The sequence below is a fragment of the Colletotrichum acutatum genome (genome assembly GCF_030867785.1).
Source record: "Colletotrichum acutatum strain CBS 112980 chromosome Unknown BDZ83scaffold_207, whole genome shotgun sequence".
In the NCBI taxonomy this organism is placed as follows: domain Eukaryota; kingdom Fungi; phylum Ascomycota; class Sordariomycetes; order Glomerellales; family Glomerellaceae; genus Colletotrichum; species Colletotrichum acutatum.
The window spans coordinates 1-27,676 of record NW_026849201.1 but is presented as its reverse complement, the minus strand read 5'-3'; the positions used below and the strand labels follow the sequence as shown (position 1 = coordinate 27,676).

Sequence of the window (27,676 nt, the reverse complement as noted above, 5' to 3'; positions counted from 1 at the left end):
CCTCATGGCTTTTTACAAGGGTATACTGCCTCCTGGCAAAACCTTGTGTAGATTGGGCTATTGTCATGATGGGTACCTGGTTCATGGCATCCGACACCACGAAAGCTTTGCCAAATCAACAGAAGTCAGCGATGTCTGCAAGATTGATAACAAATATGCCAGGGCCCGCCACGCACGTCTTAGCATGAGCAACATTATTCCAGACATGGCGTTCCAGGCCGTGATGCCTTACTGCATTTGGTATCCCGATGTTGCTACGGAGGACACCTATCGAAAGCCTTACCACCGCTACCCTGAAATGCGATATCATATTGGACGGGCCTGTGCTGTTGCAGGTTATCGAGAGTGATACAACGAATTGAACCTGCTACCGGATATTTCCATTGCCGAGGAAGCTCGCGACAACGGCAATCTCGATATCTTTGACCATATCATGAGCCAAACTGTGCGATTTGCTGTCATGAACGACTACTATCGATCTGTGGATCTACAGAACCCATGATCAGGAGCTTGTCTCAATGAGGACACCGCTGTTCGATCTTCTCTGAAACCTCGTAGACAAACGGTACAAATCAAAGGTGGTTCCGAGCGGGACCCCGTTTGCAAACTTGGACATCTAACTACTTCGATATCCAAGAGGACGCGAACATCACTTCAAATTCTTATACATGTGATGGGCCTAGTTGTTCGAAGTTACAAGCCGAGTACATCAACCTACTTCACAATCTACTGCCAAGAGACTTGCCTCCTATCAATAAGGACATTTTGATTCTCATGGCAGCATGGGACGGCAATATTGATCGTTACGCGCGCCTCAGACGGCCAATTGCGGTTCCGAATGAGATCACGGCCGTTGTCCGCGGTGCCTACCATCACACACCATTTGTGCGAAGGCTCGAATCATGCATCGATGAGCTTTTACCACGGGAATACGAAAACACGCTTGTTAGGCAAGCATACCATGCAAGATTCATCATGAACGACGATCTCTCCCCGCATCGATAGCGAAGTCAACGGCGAAATACTCCCGGAATTCTTCCGGTGTCCTCACTCTCCGCATGAGGACACTTTGTGCGAGCTTGCATGGCGCCAATCTGACCTGAAGCACAAGGTCACACTCGCATGCATAGCTGGGGGCCACCGACAACTTTTCCTCCAGCTTTCCGATGGAATGACACCAACACAACAACAGTGGGAAGCCGCGCTTCTACCTTATAACAAGTTCTATCTGGAGAATATCGAGCGGCGTGCAAAGGAGGAGGGAATCGAGTTTCGTAAGCAGTACGAGTGGAGCAAGGATTATCTACGACCGACTGAGGAGCTGTATAGGGGCTTCACTAGGTTGCCAATGATTAACGACCTCTTCAATGAGCCCGATGGCCACGGAGAAGACTGGAATGATTGGGACGCGCCCAGTGATAATCTTCTTATTTTCCACATGCATCTGCAGATGGTCAAATGGCAGCGATTGATCAGTTCCTCTGACAGAGCGAGGCAAGAAAAACAACCCAATGGGTACTGTGGCCAACTGTATTCAACACCGGAGGATCGGGAACGGCGATCAGGACCATCTCTGCAGCCAAAATTTCCGAAATCGTTGGCACTTTCTCCGGAGGTTGACGAGTAAATGTATTGGTAGACTGTGTTGAGAGAAGAAATGGAGATTCTCTGGACAACGGCAGTCATCTCTACTAGGCAGTGTTCCGAGCCCTTGGAAAGTCTTAGGAGAATATACACACTCAATCTAACCTGCTTGGAAGTGTTCGGGTTCACTCAAATCTCTAAATCGACTACCTTGTCATGGAGCTCGGTGAGTTCTTCGCGGGTTGTTGCTTGCAAGAAAGCAATAAATGAAGAGAAATCAGCGCAGGAATAGTCGGCGATCTCCAGATATTGGCCTTCAAATTCACAGTCCGTTATTTGAATTTTGCAATCGCCCAGTTCGTCTCGCACAACTTGAACGATATCTGACCAATTGCTCTCGCTCTGGACCAGATTGATGTTTCCCAAATCCAGGTCGTTCAAGCTCGCACCATGCCGGCGCAACAGATCAACCAAATCTCCGCCCTCACCTTCGAAGCCTGAGAGGACCAGGGATTTCAAGACAGGGATGTATATTGTAGAGATCTCCCAAAGGTTGATGTAGTTTGAATCTTCCCTGGGTGTGTGAACTTGGAGGGTAAGGTCGGAGACGGATGGGAACAGATGGATAAAGTCTGCAACATCCGAAGCCCAGCCATTTGACACCAACCCAAGCTCAATATCTTCCATGTGTTCGGATGAGAGTAGTAAATGCAGCGTTGAAACATGACGAAGGGCGTCAGGCGTTCGAATTGCCAATAGCTGCGGAATACACAGTGCGGTGTGCGGAAGCGAACTTGGTACACTGAATTGGGTGAATGGGAAATGGGCGAGGTCGATCCTAAGGCGTTCGAGTGCTAGGCGGCTTCCTATGACTGCTGATAGCAATGCCACGATTGCACGCTTGGCAAAGACAACACCACTGGGTCTCATAACCCATGGTTCAAGCTCGAAGCGGATCTCGTTTTCCAGTTGGGAAAGACCCCAAGGTGGTGATTCCTGCTCACTGGATCCCCAATCCATAACATAGATTGCCCGACAATTGATGAAGTTGGCCATGGCGGCTGATAGGTAGGCGATGTCAAGGCCAGTAGAAGCCATGTCCGATTGCTCATCCAAGAAGCGTTGATGCGCTTCCCAGTTAGGTCCAGGATCTACTTCGAACAATGCGAAAGAGTCATTGAACATCAATGTCTCGTGTTTCGTCGAGATATGATTAAGAACAACGTGTAGGCGGTGAACAGCCGGGCCGAACACATCGTGACGGGAAATTTCGACCAGATTTTCCAGGCTCCGTCGCTCCAGAATGAAGCATCTTGTAGTGAAAAAATGCTTTATAAAGTGATCCAATGTCTCGGTGTTGAATCGCTTGCAGGTTTGTCGAAAATCCAAGAGGCTGCTAGGCGAGATGTTGGAAGCAATCTGCTGCGTCAACTCCGGGGGAAGGTCGCCAAGACATCGACGGATGGTCACCATGGCGAACAGATGAATTCGACCTGCGAATGAGGGCCACGTGGTCGATGGGAAGTCCGAGTGGAGAGGAATGATCCCTAGGTGGCGAAGTCACTTGTGTGAGTGGAAGAAGAAAGCTCCCACACCCCATGCCTCCCTAGCCATGCGCGTGCCATGCTAGACGATGGAATTCAACGAGGTGGCGATTGAGTGACTGGTGATATTTAAGCCCAGCCACGGTCAGTCATGAAGAAATTCCGCCTACTCAATTGCAGAACACTTTATCAATGACTAACGAGAGCTCGGCATTTTTATGATGAACGGAGATTGGAATGAGATGTTGACTTTGTCCCGAATCCGTGCAACTCTGATAGCCTAGGATGTTTAGCAATACCAGTTCAAATCATACGATCCATTTGTCCATTGGGGAGAGAATTCAAGAGTTGACATTACTGACGCCTCTCTGTTTCTGTGGCAGAAGTTGCGGGCCGTGTCATTCAATCTCAGAGAACGTATCTGAAATCCAAGTTCTCCAAGTCTGTCTTATCGTGCATTCCAAGCCTCATCCCGTCAACCTTCTCCTCGACCCCATCAGCGTTACCATACTTGCTATCCCGGCGCCTATTTTGCCAAGCCATGTACAGTCGTAAGATAATCGCAGTCAAAAGCGCCGCGCAGAAACAAACCAAAATGACCGCAATAGCAAGAACGTACTTTGGGGCGTCTTGACTGCGGAAAAAGAATGGACCAGCAATATTTCCTGCAGCGAAGACCATAAGGAGCATCGTGTTAGTAAATGCCCGCTTAGTATGGCCTGCGACATTTTGACCGACAATAGTCAAAACAAATGGCCACTTGTGAGAGCATGTTAGTACGAGGTTTTCCACTTGCAAGAGAGGTCGAGAACTCACTGTTACAGCGTACGAGTTGATCAGCCAGTATGCAACTACCCTCCCATACTTGTTTGCCCCCGTATCCATGGTCGCATAGACGGCCGCAATTCCTGCAATCGCAGGCAGCAGAGGTATGATCATGCCCCATGTTCGGAGGTTTCCGTAATGGATTGAAATGGTTCCCCAAATAATCATGCTACCAGCACTAACAATGGATGAAGGGAGACCAATGAGCAGTGTTCGGAAAGCATCAAAGCCAAACCCTGAAATAACCAGGCTTCCGAATGATGTGAGGCCGCCATTAGGGAGTTGAGTGAAGAGAACAAATGCCAGTACCAGCCAAGTCTTGACATCGATCACTGCATGCCACATTTGGTAGTATTTCCATTCGTACCCTTTGATGCCAGTCATGTTCTGCGCAACACGCTGTACGGCAATGACTTGCTCCTCGTGAGTGAGAAATTTGGCCTTGTTGGGGGTCTCAGGCATGAATATGATCCAGAGGATCCCTACCAGTATGCTAAGAATACCTAGGACGAGGAAGATGTACATCCAAGGTCTCAAGGCGGTGTTGGTGATGTGGCCTAGGCCGAAAGACAGCAAGCTGCAAACAATGGAAAACGCTCCTTGCATAGCAGCCCACAGCATCGTACGTAAGACTTGTTCCTTTCGCGTGTACCAGATAGAGGTATACAACAAAATGCCAGGAGTTACCACCGATTCAGCTACACCGAGAAGGAAGCGAACTACCATCAGTCCGGCAAAGTTTCGCAGGCCAAGATGGCTTTCCGATAATTAGTCAATTACACGACAACGAATGTTTGAGGAGGGCTGGATTCTCACGCAAGCATTAGCACACCCCAAATAATCACGGCAGAGCTGAGAATCCGGACTGTCTTATATCTCTGGAGCAAATAATTGGCAGGGTATTGCGCGGCAAGGTATCCGCTGTAGATGGTCAGTTTATTCCTGAATCCACAGAGTTGATCGTCATTACTAACAAGTAAAACATGGAGCTGGCCCATGAATATTCATCTCCCACCAGACCAAGGTCTTTGCGGAAGTTGAATAACACTGCCCATCCCATTGCAACTTTGTCGACATAGTTGAGGCCATACAGCAAGCACATCAACACTAGAAGATGGCGATCAATTTTGCGCCTAACAGCATCCGCAATATCCTGCGGCACGGAGTGCGCGATGCCTTCCTCGAAAATATCGTAACCTTCATCAGCGACTTGTCCTTTGAGAGCGACCTCATGGCCGCTGGCAGTGTCAGCCGCTGCGGCTGGTGCTTCGATGCTGTCACTCATTTTCCGGGACGAACTTTGAGAATGGAAAACAAGCTATGTGACCTTTCTTTGCGATATCTGGCTCGGTGGTCTAATATCTACGCTGGAATCACATTTGTCGAGAGCTGAATCTCCGTAATCATGGGTAATCGTGCTGCATCCGAACATTTGAGCATGATAGATGCACTGACTCGGCCCGCAAAAGCCGACGTTGCTATCAATTGTGGCACCTTTGAGTAAGCTTGAATGAATGACTCCACAACATGTAGATACAAGTAGTCACTGATGACCTATCAATCGGTGGAAAAACATTTATCTTCTTTTCCCCTGCCGTAGACGATGTGCCGGTCAGCCGGACATTAGCTTTGAGTCTTGGAGTAGCTGATAAGATGTGGCTTCCTTTGCCGGCGGGCAACTACTCCGATCTTGTTATCCCGACGCTCGGAAAACTTCTTGAGGGGGTTTGTATCGCGTCCCCGCCTATTACAAGGACAAGATCTCCAAGACAAAGATGGTGGGCCTGTTTTTCCGCTTGAAAGCTTAACATGCAGGGGTTGTATCAACGTCCCCGCGTACCTAGTTTCTATGTGGATCGCCGGGGAAGCCAAAGCGGCCGATAAGACTCTGAATATTTCACTTCATACAAACTTGACACATCGATCGGACAAGTACACCGATCTGCTTCCGAGTGGTTCTCGGCGCCCACTCCAATCCTTCAATCCCCAGTAAAGGACAGGTCCATTAAGTCGACTTTGGGCAACCTACGACACGTGGTCGCCAACTTTTGCACTGCCCATCGCCATTGACTTTCTGTGTTAGATGCAACGCTTGCCGAAGTTCAGGGCCTATCAGTAAACCAATCATCCGTCTTCAAGCAACTACAATTCGAAACCACAGATATATCGCCAAATCATGCAGGTCCCAGACATCGATCAGGCTCACTGCCTTGATTTGTTGTCAAGGCTCATTCAAATCAAGAGTTACTCGCAAACCGACGGTGAGCTAGAGGCAACGAATTTTATGGCCGAGCAAATGGGAAAGATTGGACTGGAGTCGGATATTTTCCCATTCGACCATGGCCGCCGTCAAAATGCGGTAGGGATCTGGAAGGGCCACCATTCAGTGTCAGCAGCGAGCAACAAAGTCCCAAAAACGCTACTCTTCAACGGACATCTAGACACAAATCCTGTCTCCGAAGGTTGGACGATCGATCCGTGGGAGGGAAAGATTGATCACGAGTTTATCTACGGCATTGGGGTCAGTAACATGAAATCTGGCTGTGCCGCGTACTTTTGCGCCGTTGAAGCGCTGCTTAAGGCCGGCTGGCGGCCCAGAGGTGATGTTGTCCTGACCTATGTGGTTGGTGAGCTTCAGGGAGGCGTTGGTACAAAGGCTCTGATTGATCAAGGAAAGATCAATGCCGATTATTTTGTCAACTGCGAACCGTCGGATATAAAAGCAGTCACAATGCACGCGGAAGCTCTAGTCTTCGAGATTGAGATTGTTGGAGTCACTCGACACATGTCAGCCAAGGAGGAAGCATCCGATGCGATCCTGGCGGCATGTGAGCTTATTCCCCAGATGGCACGTATGAAATTCCGCGGAGTCAAGAGCAGTGAGCATGAAAAGTGCAACAGATGCTCAGTGGGCGTGGTTCATGGTGCCCTTGGGAAAGACTTGGTTGAATGGAGACCTGCCCAAGTCGCGGACGTATGCAAGCTTGCTGGAAGTGCGCGCTACGCTCCTGGCCAGACACAAGAAGGTGTCATGGCTGATATTCGCGAACTAGTGGACACGGTAATTGGTAATTATGCTGGCATGTCGGCTACTGTCAAGCAGCGATTTGAGCCTACCATGCCGGCATTTGAGGTGCCAAGAGACTCGCCGATAGTGAGAGGCCTGAACAAGGCCTACCACCAGGTTCGCAACTCCGAGCAGCCAACAGGGGTTCTTGCGCCGACTTGTTTTTATGGATCCGACGCTGGCCATCTGTTCAAAGTTTTGGGGATGGAAGGCATTGTCTGTGGTCCTGGAGGGAAGTACAATACCCGGCCAGATGAGAAAGTAGACATTCCGGACTATCTTGACTGTATCAGAATGTTCATGCGTCTGATCGTCGATATCTGTGGTTGAAATTTATATCAAATGACTACTGCACTATCTTGGATCGGCATTTTATGCAATCCATCTCGCGTTCTGCGTTATGCTGCAGGTGGTGACCAGTGATCAGGATGGACCGTAGAAGATCAAGCCGTTATTTGCAACGTGAAGTTGAATAGTATTGTGGCAGCAGATCAGAGTTGCAGGAGTAGATTTTACTTTCTCAGGCACCTTTTCAGGGGATAATAAACCATCACCTCATCTCATCACATAAGATTTGGCTTCCACCTAACCTAGGAGGCCAGTGTTGTTCTTATCACCGTCAGGATCTCCAAAACCCGGTATCCCCGCAATCGGCTGGGGGCTGAACAATGACACGAGTAGTGGATTGGCACAAAAACCCTGCCAAATCTGCTTCGCTTTTGGTCAAAGTTAACATCCAATCCAGCAACCGCGTTCATTGAGAAAACAACTACAGCAGCAACAACCTCAATCTAGCATACCAACTCCCAGACTACTAATATACCAGCTCATGGAGATCAAGGTATCACAGCATGAAGCTGAGAAGCTCATGCTTGAGTGGCCTGACACCATGAAACTTCGCCATTGGTCAAAACTGTACAGCGCAGAACCCCACCTAGCCGGGGACCTAGCCCACGCAGAACGCATCCGGGATCTATGGATTTCGTACGGAATCCCGGCCGCATTGGAAGAATACGAGGTCCTGCAAAACTTTCCAAAGTCTCAAGCTCTGCATCTACTTGCACCGGATGGACAGATAGACTTCAAGGCATCCCTGACAGAGGATGAGGTGTCAGAGGATCCAACGTCGTCTCCTCGAAACGGTTTACCCGCCTTTCATGGCTTCAGTGCAAACGGCGAAATCTGCGCCGAATTGGTGTATGCGAACTTTGGCGAGTTGAAAGACTTTGAGCTGCTCAAGTCTCATGGAATCTCCGTGCAAGGCAAGATCGTCATATGCAAGTATGCCAAGGTCTTTAGAGGCCTCAAAGTTAGAGCAGCCGAACAATACGGGGCAGCTGCTGTCATTCTGTATAACGACCCTCAAGAGGACGGCGAATACACCGTTGAGAATGGCTATGAGCCCTATCCTCATGGTCCAGCAAGGCATCCCAAAACAATTCAGCGAGGCAGCGTCGACTTCTTCTCCGTAGCCGTGGGTGACCCAACGACACCCGGATACCCCAGTTTGCCAGACACCGACCTTGAACGACAGGACCCTAGTCATGCAACTCCAAAGATACCATCACTGCCAATATCTTATGCAGATGCTCTTCCTTTCCTTCAGGCGTTGAACGGTCGTGGACTTGGACCTGATCAGATGGCCGGTGAGCACAGCGACTGGAAAGGATGTCTTGCGGCGGTCGACTATTGTACTGGTCCCAGCCAAGCCAAAGTCTTTCTATCAAACCAAGGTGAGCAATTTCGATTTCAAGCTGTTCAGAGACCATAAATGATCTCTGATCATAGTCACAGGCACTTACAAATACGCCCCAATCTACAATGTTATCGGAACCATACGTGGGACCACTGAGGAGAGCATCGTTCTTGGCAATCACCACGATTCTTGGTGCTGTGGAGCTATTGACCCTGTGAGTGGAACGGCAGCAATGAATGAAGTCGCTAGGGCCCTCGGCGAGCTTTACTCAAAAGGCTGGAAACCATACAGGAAAATGTAAGTCATGCATTGTTACTGTTGCAAGAATCAACCGATAAGGGCTATGTCTGACTGCCCTCAACATGCAGTATACTTGCAAACTGGGACAACGAAGAATACGGCCTGGTCGGCTCTACCGAATGGGGCGAACAACACCAGGATGATCTAAGCAAGAACTGTGTTGCCTGTAAGTCTCATGAGTTGTCTAGATTGTGGGAAAGACGGGAGCTGATCTTTGCTCAGACCTCAATGTTGACGAGTCGACCAATGGTGGGACGATCCTTGGCGCTACTGGGAGCCCGCTTCTTGCAAGCGTGCTTCGTGATGTTACTCGCAGGATCCAATCGCCGATCAACGAGGACAGAACAGTCTATGATGACTGGCTGAGCGACCAGAAGCGAGGCAATCCAGACCAGATGGCCCCAACTCTAGATCTTATGGGTACGGGAAGTGATTACACGGTCTTCTTCGATCATCTCGGCATTCCGTCCGTTGATCTGCTCTTCAATCGGCAGGGAAAGGGTGTATATCCTTATCACTCCAACTATGACAGTTACTACTGGGTCGAAAATTTTGGTGATGTCGGCTTCAAGAAGCACCTTGCCATGACTCAACTCTGGGGGTTATTGACAGTTCGACTTGCAGGTTTGGGCAACATTGCGTTCGAGGCAGCGGAGTACCCGAGGATCCTCGCTCATCACTTGAAGAAGCTTAAGGCCAAGTATGGCAACGTCCTTAGCTTTAATGATCTGAGCAAGGCCGTCACGCAATTTCAAGACGCCGCGTCTCGATTAGACGCGATATCGCCATTCCAAGCTGCCACAGGAAGCATGCAAGTTGACAATGAAGTCAACAAGGCCTACCTCTACCTTGAGCGACAGTTTCTTTTGCCAAAGGGGGCTGGGTTGCCTGGCCGGGAGTGGTATCGGCATGCTGTAAGTTTCAAGTCTGAAGTCACGATTATTCCTATTTTAACATTTCGGCAGATCTTTGCACCAGGACTGTGGTATGGCTATGATGGGGTCATCTTTCCCGGAGTTGTAGAATGCTTGGAAGATGGTAACGTCGAAGGTGCTGTTGAGTGGCTTGAAAAGATAATCGCCGCCATCCAGAGAGCCACGTACAGTTTATTGTGAACCTATGAAGAAGTAAACTACTGATTTGAAACATTTCAATACAAATTTCATGCAAAACTTTGCACGGAGACCCCTCATCCAGATCAACAGGCCTGGGGCAAAGAATACTCTGAATGTTGGAATGATCCTTTTTATTTAGGTAAACATCAATGACATTCTTGGAGCATGAAGATGACTGGATACAACCTCGAACTGGCAATCAAACGACGATAGTAACCTCCAGAGCTCGCTGTGAATTCTGTCAGCAGGTGGCGGTAATCAAGATTCCTTAATATCACTTACTGGCCCGTTTGAGTTGCTCGAATTCGGTACGATATGAGTCTTGCTTTGATATCGTACAGTTCCAGCTAGTTCATCCATGTTACCCCTCACATACTCGAGGTACTTAGGCGCGCCAGGAATGTCAGTATTGTCTGCCAATACCACTGATCCTTTGTGGAGAACTCCAAGTTCCTCACAGAGCTTCAAATCTGTAAGATAGATGTCTTCCCAGTGATCGAAGAAGACTGCATCAACACTTTCGGTCTTGAGATCTCCGTTGTTCACAAGATTCTTCAATGATTCTGCGCCTGGCCCGTCAACGACGGTGACAATGTCGCTCATACCAGCTAGTTTCACAACGTCTCGTGCAATCTCTGCTAGTTCGGGATCGAGCTCAAAACTGTAAATGCGTATACCGCTGTTGTGGTCTGGGTAAAACTCTTTCATCATAGCGCCCCATGCTACCGTCGAGTTGCCAACGAAGCTTCCAAACTCGATCATCACCTTTGGCTTTGGGCTCATGTCTGTGAGAGCGGCTCGGGCCAGGTTCATTTTGGTTTCCCGGAAAATCATGGGGAGCTTTTCTGTGTTGGCAAAGTCCTCTATGGCTCGCACAAGTTCCCACGGGTTTTCTTTGAATTGGTCCGCTGGTAAAGCGGATACATGTTTCTGCAAAGCAACAGCCCGGTTTTTGCAGAATGACTGGAACTATGCCAGAAAGCGATTAGCATCCTCATCTGTAGAATGAGATATAACTTACGTCTTTGAAGTTGTAATGGGTATAGGCCATATCTTCGGATATGTTCTGAGAATTGGCTTTAACTTTGAGACAATACGAAGCAAGTACTATGCTGCAATTGAACTACTTGACTTTGCCTTATGAGACGCCAGTAGAAGAACGTTTTATTCCATCTAAAATGACACCATTCGGAACAGCCCCACCAACCTTAGTATTCTGCTTCGATTGAAAGCGGGGCATTTCCGAACGTCAAAACGTAAGGTCACCAAGATTTCCAGTGTGTCATCTGAACTTTCATTGGATGAAGCGACACAACATCGTGCTACGCGTTGCATGTGGCGCCCTGCATGGCGCGGCGGGCTCATACGCCCTACGAGCATACGCCTGACGAAAGCCTCGTTATCCGAGCCTCCGAGCTGCCGACTTCTGATCTGTACCGTACGAGTTCAAGATCAGTCGCGCAGTGTACACTTCTTGGCGACATTCGCGACTCGTTAGCAACTCGTCCGTGATTCATGCGCGATCGCCGCCGCATGTACCAAGATCTTCGAGAAGACAGCCTTCAGGATTCTTTGTGAAAGCCCCAAATTTAACCTTTTGTTAATGAATAGATTCAAAGTGGTACGTAGGGTGTTTTTAGATCGTTGTGTAAGGTTAAAACTCAACTTCCTCTCTTGCGCAGCTAGACCGCGTACAAGCAGTGGACTCAATGAAGGCAGTGGTCCACACCTCGTCGGGTGGACGATGGGGTTTTGATAACAGAGTTAAGTCGCCATTGTCAAGATTAGGTTGAATCTGAAGCATGCCTGGTGGGGTTTCGTATCCGCGAAAGAATATGGTAGGCAGGGTTCTGAAGAATTCCTACCAAGTCGCTGACGTCTTAACGCGTGCTCATGTAAGTTTATCATGAGTAAGGTACGCGAATAAAAGGGCAGAACAACGTCCCGCCGTTGATAGTTTGTTAATTTTAGCAAGACTATGAGATTTTCCCTGGCCTTGAATGCCACGACGCAAAGTTTTCTATCATCAAGACGCACATCGCCGGGGGCAGCATGCAGGTTTAATTGACTTTCATACAATCATCCGTACATCTCGGCCACGGCCAAGCTGAGCGACTAGCGGCCTATATTTAGCGGCACAATGGTGTGAGGCATAAAGATATGGTTAATATGTATGAAAGGAAGTTGAGTCCTAATCCTTATTTGGAACAAACCTCGCGCCGCCATCATCCCTCACAACTTGATATAGCTCACCGAGAATATAGTTGCATCGTCTGAGTAAGTAACAATGATCTGTGAAAAGCATGCATGAGAGCAATAATGCCTTGAGCAGGGCTTGCGGCCCAGCGAACTCCTCGCCCTGAGTCGTAGGCATCGCACAGATCATCTGCCACTCATGAAGAATTCAAGACTTGGGAACAAGCTGCCATATTGAACTTTCTATGAATCAGCCCAATATATATTCGTATATATATATATATGAAGACAGCCTCTATGTGGGATTTGAAATTGTAAGTGTGTGCAGGAGAACTTGTCTTCTTCTGATTGGGGCAAGATGCTGCGGGCCGTGGCTTCACATTTTCGACTACATCACATGGCAGAATCTGGATTCATCAGAGGAAGTTAGTAAAACATGAGTGCGCTTTTGGTTGATTAGTCTGGCACGGGTATGAATCTCATTACCTAGTGCATCATGGCTTTCGGGACCTTGGAATCCAGGGACTGGAAATTCAAGATTTTAATGCCTATTCCTGTAAGTCACAGCTCTCGTCTCTGCCGCTTTTCTAAACTTACATAAACTATTCAGATTCTCTCAATTTGAAATCGATACTGAGTTTACATGTACCACAGTTTAATCAATCATCGTGTTTAGGGAGGGGGGAGCAAGTGATGAGAATTTTCGGCCATGAGAAATAGAATTTCGAGAGAAGACAATGGATTGCCAACCTGACACATATAGTTGTGCCGGTAGTCACGAAAGATCATCAGAATCAACCCTAAAAGTGACTGCATCGAAGTTCCTTCATGCCACTGGTGGCTAGAAGCCATATTCGATCTAGTCCCAAGAGCGAGGGTCCTCATATTGCGTTGTCCTGACAGGAGTCTTGTGAACTTGTCCTCAAACATGCAGCAGCTCGATTTACTAAGAATCCAGGGTCCAGTTTGAAAAGTTTAGTAGTCCTGCGTTAATTGCTTCAGTTCTAGGCACCTAGATTGCTCGCAGTCTATTGGTTTCAATGAACGTAATGCCGGTATGTGGTCTCCGTTGTTCAGTTGTGGCGATCTTGCGAAGCAATCATAAATGGGTAGACACTTCACTTGTGGCCTATGATGTTGGCGAACATAGGAAGGTCCGCGATATTGTTTCTGTCGCCAGGTGAGGACATGCCAAAGGCCGCATGCTTATGGTGTGTGTGCGTGTGTGTGTGTGTGTTGCAAGGTCGGGTTTGAACATCAGCTCGTTTGTGTATCTCGAGTTCCTATTGTGGTTTCGTACTGGCCGTATGATGGATCGCTCGCGTATGGCTCAAGGACATTTTCTTCAGTAGGTTTCGACTTGATTCACTGAAAGTTGGAAGACCTTGGTTTGCAGGAGAAAAGTTGGAAACCGGCATTTATATAAGTATGAGTGAAAGGCGCTGCGCCCGCAGCCACGTGAAGGGTGAGCGCCCGTCCATCTGACGAACAGACTATCTACGGATAATCGGGGGCGCTTGGGCGCCATTCAAGGTCAAATTGCGGGAGAGAGCGCCCGCAAAGACGCAAGTCAGCGGGACAGATCCAGGCGGACGGGACGGTAGGAGTAGAAACAAAGTTGATCTACTAACTCTAAAGTTGCCGTGCGGCCGTTGGGTGATGAATGACAACCTTTGCAAAATAAGAAATCTTGATCGAGTTCAGGGGAAATTTGAGACATGTCTAGATGGCATTCAACGTTTTTGGTCGATCGTCCGTTCTGTTCCTCACTTGTATGTAGGTAATGCACGATGGAGAGCATGTGAGACGGATCAACCAGAAGCTTGCGGCTCAATGGGTCTGATGAATGAAAGATTGCGAGCTCACCAGTTGGCTTATGAACAGGGGAATCGACTTTGACACTGAGACTGAGAGGCCGCGCGTGTGACTGGTCCCTACGTGAGTCGTTTCTCTACCAGTACTTCGGACAAATAAAGGACATTTCACTCTTCACGCTTAATACCGTGTTAGCCGGCATTCCTCGGCGAACGCAGTGGGGGTAACTAGTGTAGGGCGGCATGATTTGAGAGACGAATGGGGACTTCGGATATGAGTGGTTAGGGGTATCATGAGTGATGCAGGAATCAGGAATGGCGCTGGTTGCTGATAAGGCTGCAAGTCAGCGGACCAAGCTTGGTTAGGTATCTATGTGTGGGATGTCTACAGGCAAGGCAAATGGGAGAGGCCATCAAGGTTACTCGTAACGAGCGATGAGCCAGTTGTATAACGCAGAAGCGAAACACTGAAACTAGGTAGAGATGAGAAGAATGAGGCAATGACGACGAACACTGGCACTTGATTTGAGAAGCTGTGATGTGTGTGAGATGCCAAGTGTTGAGAGATTGAAGGTGAGGAGAGTCGTCGTCGTCGTCGTCAATCAGATGGCCCGTTTCAGTCATTCCATGGAAAACAGAAAGGGAAAGAGGGATGGGGGTACCCCTGCAGGGACAGACAAGGGTTAGGACCGTCCCACTGGTGCCTGCCTCGCCTTATCATTGCCAAGATGACGCTAGCAATCTCAGGCCCACCGTACCGAAAGATAAGAAGGGATGGCCAATCAGGGGCCCCGCCATTCAAACACAGGAAGAGCCAACTTGGCTTGCAGCTTCTCCAAATGGCTTCGTCTGCGTGGCCAGTGGGTTTTGGTTCTTTCCGTGGATGCAAAGTTCGTTCCCACAAGGCAAGAGCAAACGGGGCAGCAACGCATGCTCCTTTCTAGCGTTCCTTTCCTTTGGTTATTGGCGTCCCATTTCACGCTCATTTCGTGCCTGTCCAAATGGAGGCGTTCCAACGATGTGCAATTGCGACAGCCTGGTAAGGTACGGATACAGGTACCGGTACCCATGGAACACAGCAACGCAAGTCAAGTACGTATTCACTGAATTACATCCTCGGGACAGACTCCGGAGGGAAAGAAGGAAAGTGGTCAGCACCCGGGCTTCCAAGCTCCGCCTATCGCCCACCTTCACTCCCATCTCCCACTTCACAAGTTCAGGCTCAATCTTCCCAAGCTCCCCTCCAGCCATACCCCGGCCATCAAACGAATGCTGCCACAACCACATGGGCAACACATCAACGCACCCAACGCACTCTCTCGATGCTCGCGCGAGTGGGACGCTCCATCGATGTCTTGGCTCGATGATTCTCTGCTCCGTCGGGGTGATAATGACGACATGTCGCCCATCCCAAGAGAATCCGGGGCAGATGGCTCGTCGGCTCGTCAATGTACGGAGCAAGGTATCATCGAATCCCATGATCCTTTTACAACCGCCTCGCACTTCTCACCCCTCTCCCGCCCACGATCAAAACGCCACGGCAAAGGGCTAACTACCTCAAGGTACTGGCTCTGCCTCCGCGATAAGAGATATCCGCCATGTTCATATTTCATTCTGTCTGAATGAGATAACAGCAGTCTCCGCCATATCAACCACCCATCGGCAAGCCAGCAATCTCGATTCCCCACCTCACCATCAACTGGACTTGCGCACCAACAGCGATTCATGCAGCACCTGATTCAACATCTTCACCAGCGCATATTGGTTCTCATCAACGCTTGTCAGACGCGCTACCTCTATCAGGCGCTCCGCCCTCGGCCTTTAGATGTAGCAATCACCTACGGCGCATTTTCTCCACGCCTTTTTCTTCCATCAACTTATCAGCTAAGTTAGCCCGGTTTCGGTGTCGTCTTATCTCTTGGTGGACCTGAAGGATTCCCGACCTTTCCCCAACGGCGCAGCATATTCACGGAACGGCAACGTGAAGGATCAAGGAAAGCCCGTGAGCCTTTCCCAACGGACACATGCTGTTTTAGCTTCACGCGCTTTTGCACATTCTGGTGGACTGACAGCGCCGCAACCAAATCAATCTGGGCTTCTTCGAAGCCCAGCAACTCAGCAACCATCTTTCGAGATTAGCGACTCGACCTACCGCTCACACGAGTCGATGCGAGGCCTTCACACCGTTGACACCCTGCATATTCTCTGATACTGTGCCAGACCACCGGACTAGCACCACCACCCGACTCATCGCTCGCCATGTGGGGGATTCACTTTCTACTAGCGTCACCGACACGTTCTTCAACTGGAAGATTATATCCGTGAATTTACTTCGGACGGGTACACAATCGAACGTAGCTTGACTTCCAACACGCAGCTGACGATACGATGCCGCACCCCGCGTGCGATATCGGGCTTTGTCAACCATGAAGACCCCCTCTAGCCTCTAGTTCGTCTTGTCAATGTGTCGCTTTGACTTCCGAGTCTGAGCACTTCCGACGGTTGCCTCCTTCTGCACCTTTCTTCTTCTCCGACACCATGCAATCGGGACAAACAACGTTCACCGCGGGAAAGCGACACCGCCCACCAATCACCCGTGACCGTTTCTTATTTGACTCCCTTGACGTGTCGTATCCGTGGCAGCAGCCATGAAGATGGCGTCGAGCTAGTCCTGTCAAATCGCAATGGCGGATTACCTTAATTTCTGTCGATCGGCGCACCGCAGCAACCATCACAGCGAGTGATCGCGACGAGTTCGTGTACAACTTACAATGGCATCGATGTCTGAGCCACTTTCCCACAAACCCAAGGAACGACAGGGAACAAGACATGTGGCTGGTGCTGCCTGTTGCGTAAAGCACCCATGGCCCATCCAGGGAATCACAATCACAGAATTCGTGAAACCGGGTCTGAGCTCCCATCAACCACCAAAATCTCCCTTTGTAGCGTCGCCTGAGCGAAACCTCGATGCACCCCGCGCTTCTGCTCATTTTCTCTAGCCAGACTGCAATATTGATCGAACCGAACGGCCATGAAGCGTATCAGTACGGATACCGCCGGCCTGATTGCCAAGGATCTTTGAAAAGGGGCATCTATCCCGTTTCGCAGCCATGGACCGAAATCGCCCCCACACGGCAGCGGCCAGGCAAGGACGGAAACTACGGGCGAAACACGACGCGGGAAATGAAGTAGCTACAGATTGTCAGATAACACAGCTTGCCTACCAAGTACGGATGCGTTTGCTCGATTGCCGCGCCTCGCTGATGCGTTTCTGCCGTTGCGTTGCTGAGGCACAGCATGCGTCTTTCGTTTGGATCCTCATCTCGAATTCCCTTGATCGCCTGTTTCTTGCAGTCTTGGCCCGTCTCGGGTCCAGAGACGTCTGTGCCGACGTGTCTGGACCTGGTTGCATGCCAGACGACCATTGATGCTGCACTGCAGTCTGCAAGAAAAATTGAAAAAACTTTGTTCTTGGTCCGAAATGTTGCATCCAATGTCAGCAAGAGCAGCAAGCGGAGGGATTGCCCTGCGGCTCAACCGGCCGAAAAGGATCCCTTTCATTTGCCCCGTGCGACTACGAACCATCAACATTAGGAACCGGGCAATGGGCACAATGTTGCACTGGCGAACACAGCATATGAAGAAGTCGATTTTCTCCAGACGTGGGCACTGGGCGGGATGAGCAAAGCTCAAGCCATCTCTTGGCATGGCACTCTATTTCATCTGCTCGATTTTTGACATTCTCCACGTCCAGAATCCGGAGTCTCAAAGTCTCATGCCAAATACAGTACACGCCGTGGGCCGAGACAGACTCCAAAGAGTACGCAGTACGACTATCTAGCGTCCGAAAGCTACGTACTAGGTAGCCCAACGGGCGAAGAAACGCCTACGGTACGCTAGCGGCGAGGTTCTGCCAAGAGACATGGCTCCCTCAAATGGCTTCAATTAGCCTTGAGCCGAAGCCCCCGACCCTAGACATCCTTGTCATCCTCCTTCAACTATTCGACAAACCCTGGCCAGTCTCCAATTCCTTATCAGTACCCACAGATTCCGACGGCCCACTCGATGCTAGACGACATGGGGTGGAGGAAAAGGTCAACAAGGGTCCTCGAAGCATGTGGCTCAAGTACATGTACGAATTTCACCGACCGTATTTGTATGAAGCTCTCGCGATGAGGGCGTTCTCGTACCACCACCATGCAGCTACGCCTGTAGAGGAACATGCCCGACTTGTTTTCCCGGAGACAGACGAGGATTCGGAAGTCGCTCCAAGATACAGCCCTCTTTTGCTGAGCTAGACACCCTCTCACGCCCTTTTTTATGCTTTCCTCCCCACCCCTTGGCCCTGCACTATTGGTGTTGCCCGGCATAGGAGACTGTTCAATGAGCGACCTCCCCGTCCCAACTTACTGACATCCCATCCTTCATCTTACCCGCGCCATCGGTCTGGGCTGCTCATCCCTGCCGCCTTCGGGATCCATACAAAGATACTGCAGCAACTGTGCTCCGTAGTGGACTTGGCCATACGTACTCGTAGGCTCAAATATCGGCCGGCTCACGACGAGGGGCCGAAGGCAATGCCCCGGTTTTGCTTTTCCTAATGTTGCTTTTGGATTATTTAGCCTGTCCATCCCCGGCGTAGACGTGAACGGTGTGCTTATTTCTCCCTTTTCTTCGTTCCCTCCCTTCCCTGTAGCCTTCTTCACCCATCCCTCCTCCTTCGACGTCTGTTCGCCGATCTCGAGGCTGGCAAACGTTGAAGATTCCCGAGGACCCGTCCGGATATCGTGCACCGAAATCACTACCCATTGACCGCTCACGCGCCGGCGCGCAACCGTCAACATGTCTGCCGGTCTCTACGCCATCCCCTACAATGGCACCGAGGGCGAGGCGGACGCCGGCTACTCTGCCGGTGTTGCCGACCTCAACGTCTTCTATGAGGTGAGCTCATATGATACCCGTCGTGGCCCAACGACGACTACCTCATACATGTTGTTACTGTTATTGTCTAACATGATTGCATAGTCTGGCGACCTGGCCTGGATCATGGTCTGCTCGGCGCTCGTGCTGCTCATGATTCCTGGTGTCGGTTTCTTCTACTCCGGTCTTGCCCGCCGAAAGTCCGCACTGTCCTTGATATTGATCTCGATGATTTGCGTGGGCGTGGTTGGGTTCCAATGGTTCTTCTGGGGTTACACTTTGACCTTCTCTCACACCGGCTCCGTCTTCCTCGGCGACATGTCAAACTTTGGTCTCAAGGAGGTCGTCGCTCAACCCTCTGTCGGCTCCACCAAGATTCCTGATATTCTCTTTTGTCTGTACCAGGGCATGTTCGCCGCCATTACGTGAGTCTACTCTAATCTGGCGCGAAGTCTATGACCTCGATGGCAGCATCTGACTACTCTCCATAGTCCCGCTCTCGCTCTCGGCGCTATTGCTGACCGCGGTCGCATCCTCCCTGCCATGGTCTTTGCCTTTATCTGGGCCACCATTGTCTACGACCCCATCGCCTACTGGACCTGGAACGGCAACGGCTGGCTGTTCATTCTCGGCTCCTACGACTTTGCCGGTGGGACGCCCGTCCACATTTCCTCTGGTGCTGCCGCCCTTGCCTATTCATTGATGCTGGGCAAGCGCACCGGTTACAACAGCGTTCACGGTCTCCCGTACCGCCCTCACAACGTCACCCACGTCGTTCTCGGAACTGTGTTCCTCTGGGTCGGTTGGTTCGGTTTCAACGGCGGCTCCGCTCTCGCCTCCAACATCCGTGCTGTAATGGCCTGCTTCAACACCAACCTTGCTGCCGGTGTCGGTGGCGTCACCTGGATGCTCCTTGACTACCGTTTGGAGAAGAAGTGGTCCACCATTGCCTTCTGCTCCGGCGCCATCGCCGGCCTGGTTGCCATCACCCCCGGTGCTGGTTTCGTTACCCCCTGGGCTGCCGTCATCTTCGGCATTGTCGGTGGCATTGCCTGCAACTTTGGCACTAAGCTTAAGTTCGTCCTTGGCATTGACGATGGTCTTGATGTCTTCGCCGTCCACGGAATTGGTGGTATCTGCGGTAACATCCTGACCGGTATCTTCGCTGCGTAAGTCTTGCCACCATGCTACAAAACTACCCGCAGAAGATTCTTCTAACATGTTCAAGTTCCTACATTGCTGCCCTCGACGGCGCCTACACCGGCGAAAGCGCGATTGCCGGCGGTTGGATCGAGCACCACTACGTCCAGCTCGGCTACCAGCTGGCCGGCTCCGTCGCCGGTTTCGCCTGGTCCTTCACTCTGACCTGCCTCATCCTCTTCCTGATGAACCTCGTTCCCGGCCTCAGCCTGCGTGTCAGCGTCGACGACGAGGACCTTGGTCTCGACGACTGCCAGCTCGGAGAGTTCGCCTACGATTACGTCGAGGTCACCCGCCATGTTTCAGACATTGTGCCCAGCAGCAGCCATGACGGTGCCCCCGGCAGCTCCGCCCACAGCTCATTGCCTGAGAAGACTGTCTAAGTCTTTGGACAATAGAACTCTGAAAAAATATCCATCTCTTCAAGATTTCGTTTAACCGTCGAAGAGTGCATCGACGATTGGAGAAAGGGGAAGGCAATTATCGTCTATAATACTCTTGTTTACATCTGCTTTGATACCAACTTGGCACTCGCTTGCTAGATTTACTATTAGTCTTTCCGTGGAATAATTCACGAGATCATCTCATAATGTTCATAAACAGCCGCCCTCTTCCTGAAGTGTTATTATGTCAGCTACTACAGATAGCCGAGTTCATGTATTGTATGCCCAAGGTACCTGCATCTAGGTGCTGATGGCGTAGCATTGTTCTGAATATTCTGCCTCGCCTGCTTCGGCGCCTAGTTGTAATCTCACCCACGATCACACCTATCCGTTGCATCGTTCCAGAAAATTCTCACTGCATGTACGCACAGCTCCCGGCGTAGCATCTAGAATTTGTTCTGCTACCTACCAACTGAGGTATGGTAAGGTAGGGTAGGTAGCACGGCCGCTGCTCCTCCACTCTCGGGAAAAAGAGGTAGGTAGCAACGGTTCAATCCTTTGCATCCTTCGCTGCGACGATGCACCAATTGCTATTGAGAATTCCAAATACTCCGAGACAGCAGCACAGTCAGCACCCCAAGATAGTTTTCCAATAGACAAGTAGTATTTCACGTTCTGCAAGACTTTAGATACTCAATGCTGAGTGACCATGACTACGATACATCCGATCTCATCTTCGGCCCTGCATCCTATTCCTCCTTGTCTGACATCACACATACGACAACTTCTCCCTTGGTTCGAGTCGTACATACCCCTTCAAGGAATTGAACCACCATCGACTAACCAAGCCTGCCCAGTGACATACGAGGACTCATCTCCTAGCAAAAAAGCAATTGTCGTCGCCACCTCCTCAGGCTGCCCGACTCTCCCCAAAAGCGGCTCAAATACGTCCGCCCCGGTCTCTGTGGTTTTGGCCGCCAGCGCCGTTCGTAGAATGGGCGTATCAATTGCGCCACTGCCTTTCTCATCAGCCAAATCTTTCTATAATGCAGACAATGGTGACTTACGGGCAGATAGCATTGATCCTCAAACCCTTTCTGCCAAACTCCCTCGCCGCGCTCTTGGTCAAGCCAACAACAGCATGTTTACTCGCCGTATACGCCCCATGATACTCCAACCCATAGTGCCCCGCCACGCTCGACACATTCACAATACTCTTCCTCTTTCCCTCCTCCGCCAATGCAGGAATCTCGGCCCTCATGGCGTTCAATATCCCCCTCGCATTCACGCCCATCACAAAATCCCACTCGTCGTCCTCAATCTGCGTCACCGTCGCCAAGTTGCCCTGCCGTCCAAGCACACCGGCGACGTTGGCCGCCCCGTCCAGCGGTCCGAGATTCTCTACCGTTTCCGTGATCCACGCCTCCACCGCTTTGCGGTCCCTCACGTCCACGACTCGCGAGTAGACGTTGTCTGCCCCGTAAAGCTTGGTGAGATCTGCCGAAGCCGTGGCGAGGAGGGGCTCGTCGACGTCCGATATCGATACTCGCGCACCGAGGTCGGCCAGGTGTTTCGCCGTCGCCAGGCCGATGCCCGATGCTGCGCCCGTGATGGCAATGACCTTGCCCTTGAGGTTGCTCATGTTTGTGATGTCAAGCTTTGCCGTGATGGCGATTGTCGTCGACTTCGTGAATTGCCTATCGTCGTCGACAAGGCAGGGAATGTCAACCCCTCAGCGGGCTTTCGTTGTCTTATCCATATTCGTGCATGCATCTCCGCCTTGGGGCATGGCATGCTGAGTAACATGCTTTGAGTGTCGGATCGGCCCACCTATCATGGTTACTACCGAGCTATCTAACAGCGCCGCCCGCCAAAGTGGAGCCGTCCGGACACTCAATGCCGGACGTTCGGAGTAGACCGACTCCCCCGACCCCCGGGAGTCCTTCTTTGCATCAGCCATCTGGGGATTTTCAATAACCTCAGGGAGGGGAACAGTGGTCTGTGGGTAATGTTACACAGTGGAGCATCGAAGAAAGAGAGACGACCCGCCCCAGTAGCTGCAATAAACGTCTGTGGGAGTACTTGTGCGCAGGTTCACCAATGACCATGGCACATGGGGAAAGTCATGAACAGATATGGGTTCCATTGAGAGATGCTAGTAATTCTATTCTTGGTTGATGGGTGTGGGGCATGGCTTGTCAACCATTGTTCATGCCTTTTGTATGGTCCTCAGCGTAGCAAGATCCTGATGGTTACATTAGATCGTCGCTTGGTCTGCCCAACTTGGTAACATTTGCGTTCGAGAGAACCTCAAGAGCTGCGAGGCTGAATTGGAAATGGCGTTCGAGTGTTTCTTTATCGATCGTCTCTAATGTCTGCAATCAAGATTAGCACCCGACTTTCGGCGTGGCCATAGAGAAATTTGGTGGAACTGACATCTTTATCGGTGTGAATTCTGTCGTTGCCCGTTGGGTCACGATCGGCAGTTATGAAGGCCGCAGCTATGATACCATCGTCAACTTAAGCCAAGTAAGAAGAAAACGTCGCACTCACGGTACTTGTTGTTGTGAGCGCTTGCATGATCGGAACAGGCGTAACCGCAAGAAAAGCTCAGTGTTGCGATGCCGCGCTGCTTCGCAATGGTTCGGAGGACATGTGTGAGGCGTGGGTCAATTTTGTCGCCACCCAGAGATACCTTGTCAGTGGAAGAGAATCCCAGCATGTCGTGGTTCAGCATGGCAACGACCGTCTTGTTTTTGACCTTGTAATCGTAGAAGATTTCTGAAGAGCCAAGCAAACCGACCTCTTCTGCGGCATAGAAGTGGAACTCAACTGTGTTGCGAAGGGGCTGCCAAGGCTCGGTATCCTTGTGACTCGTCTTTTCTGCTAGTGTCCGGAGAAGTTCAAGCAGCACGACCGTTCCAGAAGCATTATCGTCGGCTCCTGGAGCATAACCACCAGGCTTTCTTGAAATAGAGTCAAAGTGGGCACCGAAGACAACTGGTTAGAGAGTCAGCAGAGCCATCTGGAAGATCGAGGACAGGCTCACCAATGTCAGAGGTAGCTCCGGGCAGCTTGGCAATAACTGAGGGCTGCTTGGTGGCGTTATGTGCGAACGCGGCGGATTCGATACGCGGGTTGACCAAGGCAACGATCCTCTCAATACTTTCGAGTATCCATTCGGCAGCTTTTGTGCCGTTTTCCACCCGGTGATCTCTGCTCCAAAACCTGTGATCCTAGTCAGGACACGAAGCAAGATTGGGGTCAGTCTTTTCTACTCAGTCATTGTCTTGAGGTGACGCATTGCACGTTCAGTATTGAACGGTGTCGGTTGCTCAGAAGGGGCCATAGATGGACCACCGTGTTCGTCCTGCATCCAATCTAACCCTTGCTGGGCTAATTCAGTATTCAGGTCGAGAGTGTTGAGGTACTGACTGAAGTCGTGATCAGGGGTGGATATCATTTCGAGAACTTCTTCGTCCTTGGGAGATGTCAGTCAAATCAATTTTCTGGATGAACAGAACCAAGCCATGCCAAGGGTTCAAGAAAGCTTACCTTGATGTCAGTGATATCGATGAAACGGACACCATTCTCGATCAACCCATCTTTGTCCGCATCGGTGACCCATGATCCAGGATCAGCTGGGGATGTTTTGACAACACGGAGGGTAGAATCAGTATGGGTGAACAAGAGCCGCGAACCCTTTGGGTGACTTGGTGCAGGTGAGGTTGCTACGAAGGATGCCAATGCTGCCAAGACAGCAATGTAGCGGGTTGGTTCCATGCTGGATGTCACTTTGCGTCTGCGTAGAAGGACTGGAAGATTCCAACGGACAGACAAGCAGGCTGTATTCTGATCGGAGATTGGATTGGAAGAATGAGCTGGTGAATGCCGGGTGGATGTAAGGAATGAATTGTGTGAAGAATAATCCAACAGAGTGACTGCTTCCTGCTCAGGAAGGATGGTTGCAGAAGTTTCGGGTGGGATGTGTTGGTGATGAAGATGTTGCAGAAGATTTCGGACGTTGGTGGGTGTTCTCTACTAAGGTTCTTTAGTACAATGAGACGGAAGCGAGGGCTTTCGTTTACTTCTATGGAAAGCGAGGTATAGAGATTACTTCCTGTCTTGCCAGACTCGCCATGTCGTTGCAATGGGAAGGCATCACGTCGCTGGGTACGTTCCATAGCTGCTTCCCTTAGGTATCTCGCTTCAATTACAGGCAGGTAGTTGCGTCATTTATGTACTCTACTTTCCAACCCATTATGGCAGGTGCCAGCATCTAAAGTGCCTTCTGTAACCATCCACAGTACCTAGAGTGAATGTCTCCAGGCATTAAGTCAAGGGAAAGAACTCTGAATGTCATGAACAACACTGCGCTATGTCACAACTTGCTTGGCCAGTTCGACAAGCGGCCAAGGGGAGGATGAGCACTCACATCTTCTGGAACATGATTGCTAATACCTTCGCCAATTCACTACTCACGGAAGACTAGGTCTACACTACCTCGAGGCGCAAGTGTGATCTCACTGGCCATGCGTGGCCTCGACCTCACAAATTTCTCTACCGAGTCGGGCTCCATGCCTCTTCTCTCCCAGTCAATTGCCATGGACTCCGAATCTTTAGACATTGGTTTTTGTCTTGCTTCAACACTTCTGTATTGTTGAAACACACGAACCAAGACGTACGCCATCTCAGTGAGAGCCAGCTGCTGCCCGATGCATATCCTCGGCCCACCATTGAACGGAATATACGTCCATGGACGAGGTGTCCAAGATTCCCATCGACGAGGATAGAAGTCTTGGAGTGGATACTTGTATGAATTGAGATCATCTCGCAATTGAAGGACATGCGTGGAATAGATGATCTGGGTACCCGATGGAACTCCTACGGGATCATTCCCGTCTGGTCCACCTCCACGTGGTAGACTGGTGTCTTTTGAAGCAGCTCTGATGTTGAAAGGTGCGTTGGGATATAGCCGAAGAGTCTCATTCAGCACATGGGTAACGAAGATCATGCTCTTGAGGTCGTCATAGGTTGGTAGACGAGCTCCGGCGCCAACGCCCAGCTTGTTCTCAATCTCGCGGCGAAGCTCGGCAAGCACCTCGGGACTCTTCGCGAGCTCATAGAAAGCCCAGGACATTGTGGTTGCAGTGGTGTCTCGGCCAGCGATCAGTATCGACACCATTTCGTCACGCAGATACCGAGCGTCTCGAGAGACACCAGCGCATGCATGAAGAAGTGTCCATCCGTGGTCTGTCTTGTCAATCTCCGCTAGCTCCACGTCCGACATTGATATTGCCTTCTCAATGCTGGGCCCCATAAACTTATCCAAGGTTTCTAGGTCTTTGCGGAATTTGCGGCGCGGAACAAGGAAGTTTAGAGGGCCCAGTCGCTCAATCAAGGACTGGGTGTGGCGGATACGCTCAAATGCCTCAAAGACGGCGTCATCTTCTTCGCTTGTCAGAGAATCCACCCGTCTCCCGAGGGAAAAGTCAGCCGATACATCAAGCGCTAATCTGCTTAAGATGTCCTTCATATCCACACAATGGCCACCAGCTAATGCTGGAAGCATATCCTGGATATGACGCTCAAAACAGACGAGGTCACCAATTCGTTGGCGGGTGAAGAGAGATCGGAGACGTTGGCGCGAGGCATGCCAAGCGTCACCGTCAACGTTGAAGATGCTATTTCCCATGAGTTCAAACCAATCTGCTCTGAAGCGCTGGCCTTTTCCAAAGTCGTTGAACTGAGTTGCGAGCATGGCTCGAATATTCTCGGGATCTGCAGTGAAAATTGCGCGCGACCCTATCAAGGAGACCTCAAACGTGTATGGGTTCTTCTTCCCCTGGCCTGATCGGAGAAACGCGTTATGCATGAATTTGAGGTTTTGATCCTGTAAGGCACAAGTGGTGATGGACCACAGAAAATGCAAGCCGGACAATACGCCTACCTTAGCGTTAGTTATCACGAATATTAGCTTGAGGTTTCGGAAACTAACCGAACGGCGTGTATGATTTGTATCTCGACGCGTGCCCTCCATGACGCCTGACCCTCATTTCTTTGACAATGAACTTGGCAATACTTCGCAGGATGACGAGGAACAATAGCCCAAGAACAAGCCATTCTGTATATGACCTGAGGAAACCATCCTTGGTGTGACTGGGTTTGCTCATAGCTGCAAGCCGCAAAATTTTGAAGAGGTAGAGACTGAGCTCTGAGATCTGTGTGTGATATCCAAATTTTGGAGGAATGATACCGAGGAAAGACTCTTCTTGATTTTTGTGGCCGTTGATCTCATCGTCAGGACAATGTCGGATGCCAAACCTGATCTGTTTTCCGAGATATTCGGCCTTGAAAGCCTGAAAAGTATGCAGTAATCTTTCTCATGCCGATTGCTACTGTCTTATCGGAATAAGAGACTGAAACATACTTCGACAAACGTCTCGGGGAGCGGGGTGAGTTGCGAGTCCGCGGTATAATCTGCGGTGTAATCAGTGACATGACTAAACCAAAACGGATGTTTCTCTTCGAGGAGGATGGCATGCTGAGAATCGGAAAATGTGGAATGGAGTTGACCACGCGAGCATGGGTCAGCCGGCAGACAAAGTTTAATATAATTGACTTCCGGTGTTGTGCAACATACCTGCGGACTGCAGCGGAACTATCAGGCGACGGAACCCAGGCAGAGCAGGGGCCTTCTCCGGAGAAGCTTCCCGGAGGGCTGGAACCTTACGACGTGATCCGAGTGGTGCGCTGCCACTCATAAGAATTTCGCTTCAGGGAAAGAAAGAGGCTTCGTGGACAGCGTGAGGGTACATGCAAGAAAAACTGTTCTGCGACTATTGCAAGCACCAAACCTGAAGATGTCGACAAATGGTTTCGTTGCCCTTTGTCTGATTGGGCTTTATACTATGTACACCATATCGTGTCTCATTCGAAACATCACCGTTGCCAAGACTATTGGTATTCCGGTTGTCTGGAGCCCCATCAGCCCCTTCAACCCATTCTGGATCATCTTCAACAAACGAGTTG

The 27,676-nt window shown here is 50.4% G+C and overlaps 11 protein-coding genes across 11 annotated transcripts; 5 read left to right on the top strand and 6 right to left on the bottom strand.

Annotated features, from left to right (window-relative positions):
• Positions 1-4: 4 nt before the first annotated feature.
• BDZ83DRAFT_724550 (uncharacterized protein) lies at positions 5-1,627 on the top strand (the record flags this gene model as incomplete). Its single annotated transcript, XM_060512671.1, is given in 5 exon segments — positions 5-335; positions 507-578; positions 590-945; positions 1,064-1,453; positions 1,466-1,627. 5 exon segments carry the CDS (start codon positions 5-7, stop codon positions 1,625-1,627), a joined length of 1,311 nt encoding a protein of 436 aa, XP_060358087.1.
• A 146-nt stretch (positions 1,628-1,773) lies between these two features.
• BDZ83DRAFT_712727 (uncharacterized protein) lies at positions 1,774-3,069 on the bottom strand (the record flags this gene model as incomplete). Its single annotated transcript, XM_060511621.1, has 1 exon — positions 1,774-3,069. The coding sequence occupies exon 1, from the start codon at positions 3,055-3,057 to the stop codon at positions 1,774-1,776; it is 1,284 nt and encodes a 427-aa protein (XP_060358086.1). The 5' UTR covers positions 3,058-3,069.
• Positions 3,070-3,536: 467 nt separating this feature from the next.
• On the bottom strand, positions 3,537-5,238 carry BDZ83DRAFT_593151 (MFS general substrate transporter; the record flags this gene model as incomplete). The annotated part of the gene is made up of 4 exons (XM_060506599.1): positions 3,537-3,887; positions 3,945-4,710; positions 4,770-4,874; positions 4,928-5,238. The coding sequence occupies 4 exons, from the start codon at positions 5,236-5,238 to the stop codon at positions 3,537-3,539; spliced, it is 1,533 nt and encodes a 510-aa protein (XP_060358085.1).
• Positions 5,239-6,129: 891 nt separating this feature from the next.
• On the top strand, positions 6,130-7,350 carry BDZ83DRAFT_712725 (putative acetylornithine deacetylase/Succinyl-diaminopimelate desuccinylase and related deacylase; the record flags this gene model as incomplete). Its single annotated transcript, XM_060511620.1, has 1 exon — positions 6,130-7,350. The coding sequence occupies one exon, from the start codon at positions 6,130-6,132 to the stop codon at positions 7,348-7,350; it is 1,221 nt and encodes a 406-aa protein (XP_060358084.1).
• A 191-nt stretch (positions 7,351-7,541) lies between these two features.
• BDZ83DRAFT_712721 (uncharacterized protein) lies at positions 7,542-10,131 on the top strand (the record flags this gene model as incomplete). The annotated part of the gene is made up of 5 exons (XM_060511619.1): positions 7,542-8,753; positions 8,815-9,013; positions 9,085-9,182; positions 9,239-9,930; positions 9,982-10,131. The coding sequence occupies exons 1-5, from the start codon at positions 7,850-7,852 to the stop codon at positions 10,129-10,131; spliced, it is 2,043 nt and encodes a 680-aa protein (XP_060358083.1). The 5' UTR covers positions 7,542-7,849.
• Positions 10,132-10,230: 99 nt separating this feature from the next.
• Positions 10,231-11,333, bottom strand: BDZ83DRAFT_175626 (O-methyltransferase). The gene is made up of 3 exons (XM_060501491.1): positions 11,153-11,333; positions 10,414-11,094; positions 10,231-10,360 (listed from the first exon to the last, which is right to left on the bottom strand). The coding sequence occupies exons 1-3, from the start codon at positions 11,180-11,182 to the stop codon at positions 10,331-10,333; spliced, it is 741 nt and encodes a 246-aa protein (XP_060358082.1). The 5' UTR covers positions 11,183-11,333; the 3' UTR covers positions 10,231-10,330.
• Positions 11,334-14,971: 3,638 nt separating this feature from the next.
• Positions 14,972-15,955, top strand: BDZ83DRAFT_175600 (uncharacterized protein). The gene is made up of 3 exons (XM_060501490.1): positions 14,972-15,197; positions 15,267-15,603; positions 15,704-15,955. The coding sequence occupies exons 1-3, from the start codon at positions 15,072-15,074 to the stop codon at positions 15,877-15,879; spliced, it is 639 nt and encodes a 212-aa protein (XP_060358081.1). The 5' UTR covers positions 14,972-15,071; the 3' UTR covers positions 15,880-15,955.
• Positions 15,956-18,983: 3,028 nt separating this feature from the next.
• BDZ83DRAFT_758177 (ammonium transporter) lies at positions 18,984-20,644 on the top strand (the record flags this gene model as incomplete). Its single annotated transcript, XM_060514993.1, has 4 exons — positions 18,984-19,082; positions 19,167-19,486; positions 19,553-20,230; positions 20,290-20,644. 4 exons carry the CDS (start codon positions 18,984-18,986, stop codon positions 20,642-20,644), a joined length of 1,452 nt encoding a protein of 483 aa, XP_060358080.1.
• Positions 20,645-21,310: 666 nt separating this feature from the next.
• BDZ83DRAFT_642782 (short-chain dehydrogenase) lies at positions 21,311-22,508 on the bottom strand. Its single transcript, XM_060509638.1, has 2 exons — positions 21,712-22,508; positions 21,311-21,659 (listed from the first exon to the last, which is right to left on the bottom strand). The coding sequence occupies exons 1-2, from the start codon at positions 22,284-22,286 to the stop codon at positions 21,461-21,463; spliced, it is 774 nt and encodes a 257-aa protein (XP_060358079.1). The 5' UTR covers positions 22,287-22,508; the 3' UTR covers positions 21,311-21,460.
• A 491-nt stretch (positions 22,509-22,999) lies between these two features.
• Positions 23,000-24,427, bottom strand: BDZ83DRAFT_593139 (uncharacterized protein; the record flags this gene model as incomplete). The annotated part of the gene is made up of 5 exons (XM_060506597.1): positions 23,000-23,145; positions 23,198-23,644; positions 23,694-23,872; positions 23,923-24,125; positions 24,200-24,427. The coding sequence occupies 5 exons, from the start codon at positions 24,425-24,427 to the stop codon at positions 23,000-23,002; spliced, it is 1,203 nt and encodes a 400-aa protein (XP_060358078.1).
• Positions 24,428-25,108: 681 nt separating this feature from the next.
• Positions 25,109-26,778, bottom strand: BDZ83DRAFT_684832 (cytochrome P450). Its single transcript, XM_060511245.1, has 2 exons — positions 26,643-26,778; positions 25,109-26,590 (listed from the first exon to the last, which is right to left on the bottom strand). Exons 1-2 carry the CDS (start codon positions 26,698-26,700, stop codon positions 25,119-25,121), a joined length of 1,530 nt encoding a protein of 509 aa, XP_060358077.1. The 5' UTR covers positions 26,701-26,778; the 3' UTR covers positions 25,109-25,118.
• Between the last annotated feature and the right edge of the window lie 898 nt (positions 26,779-27,676).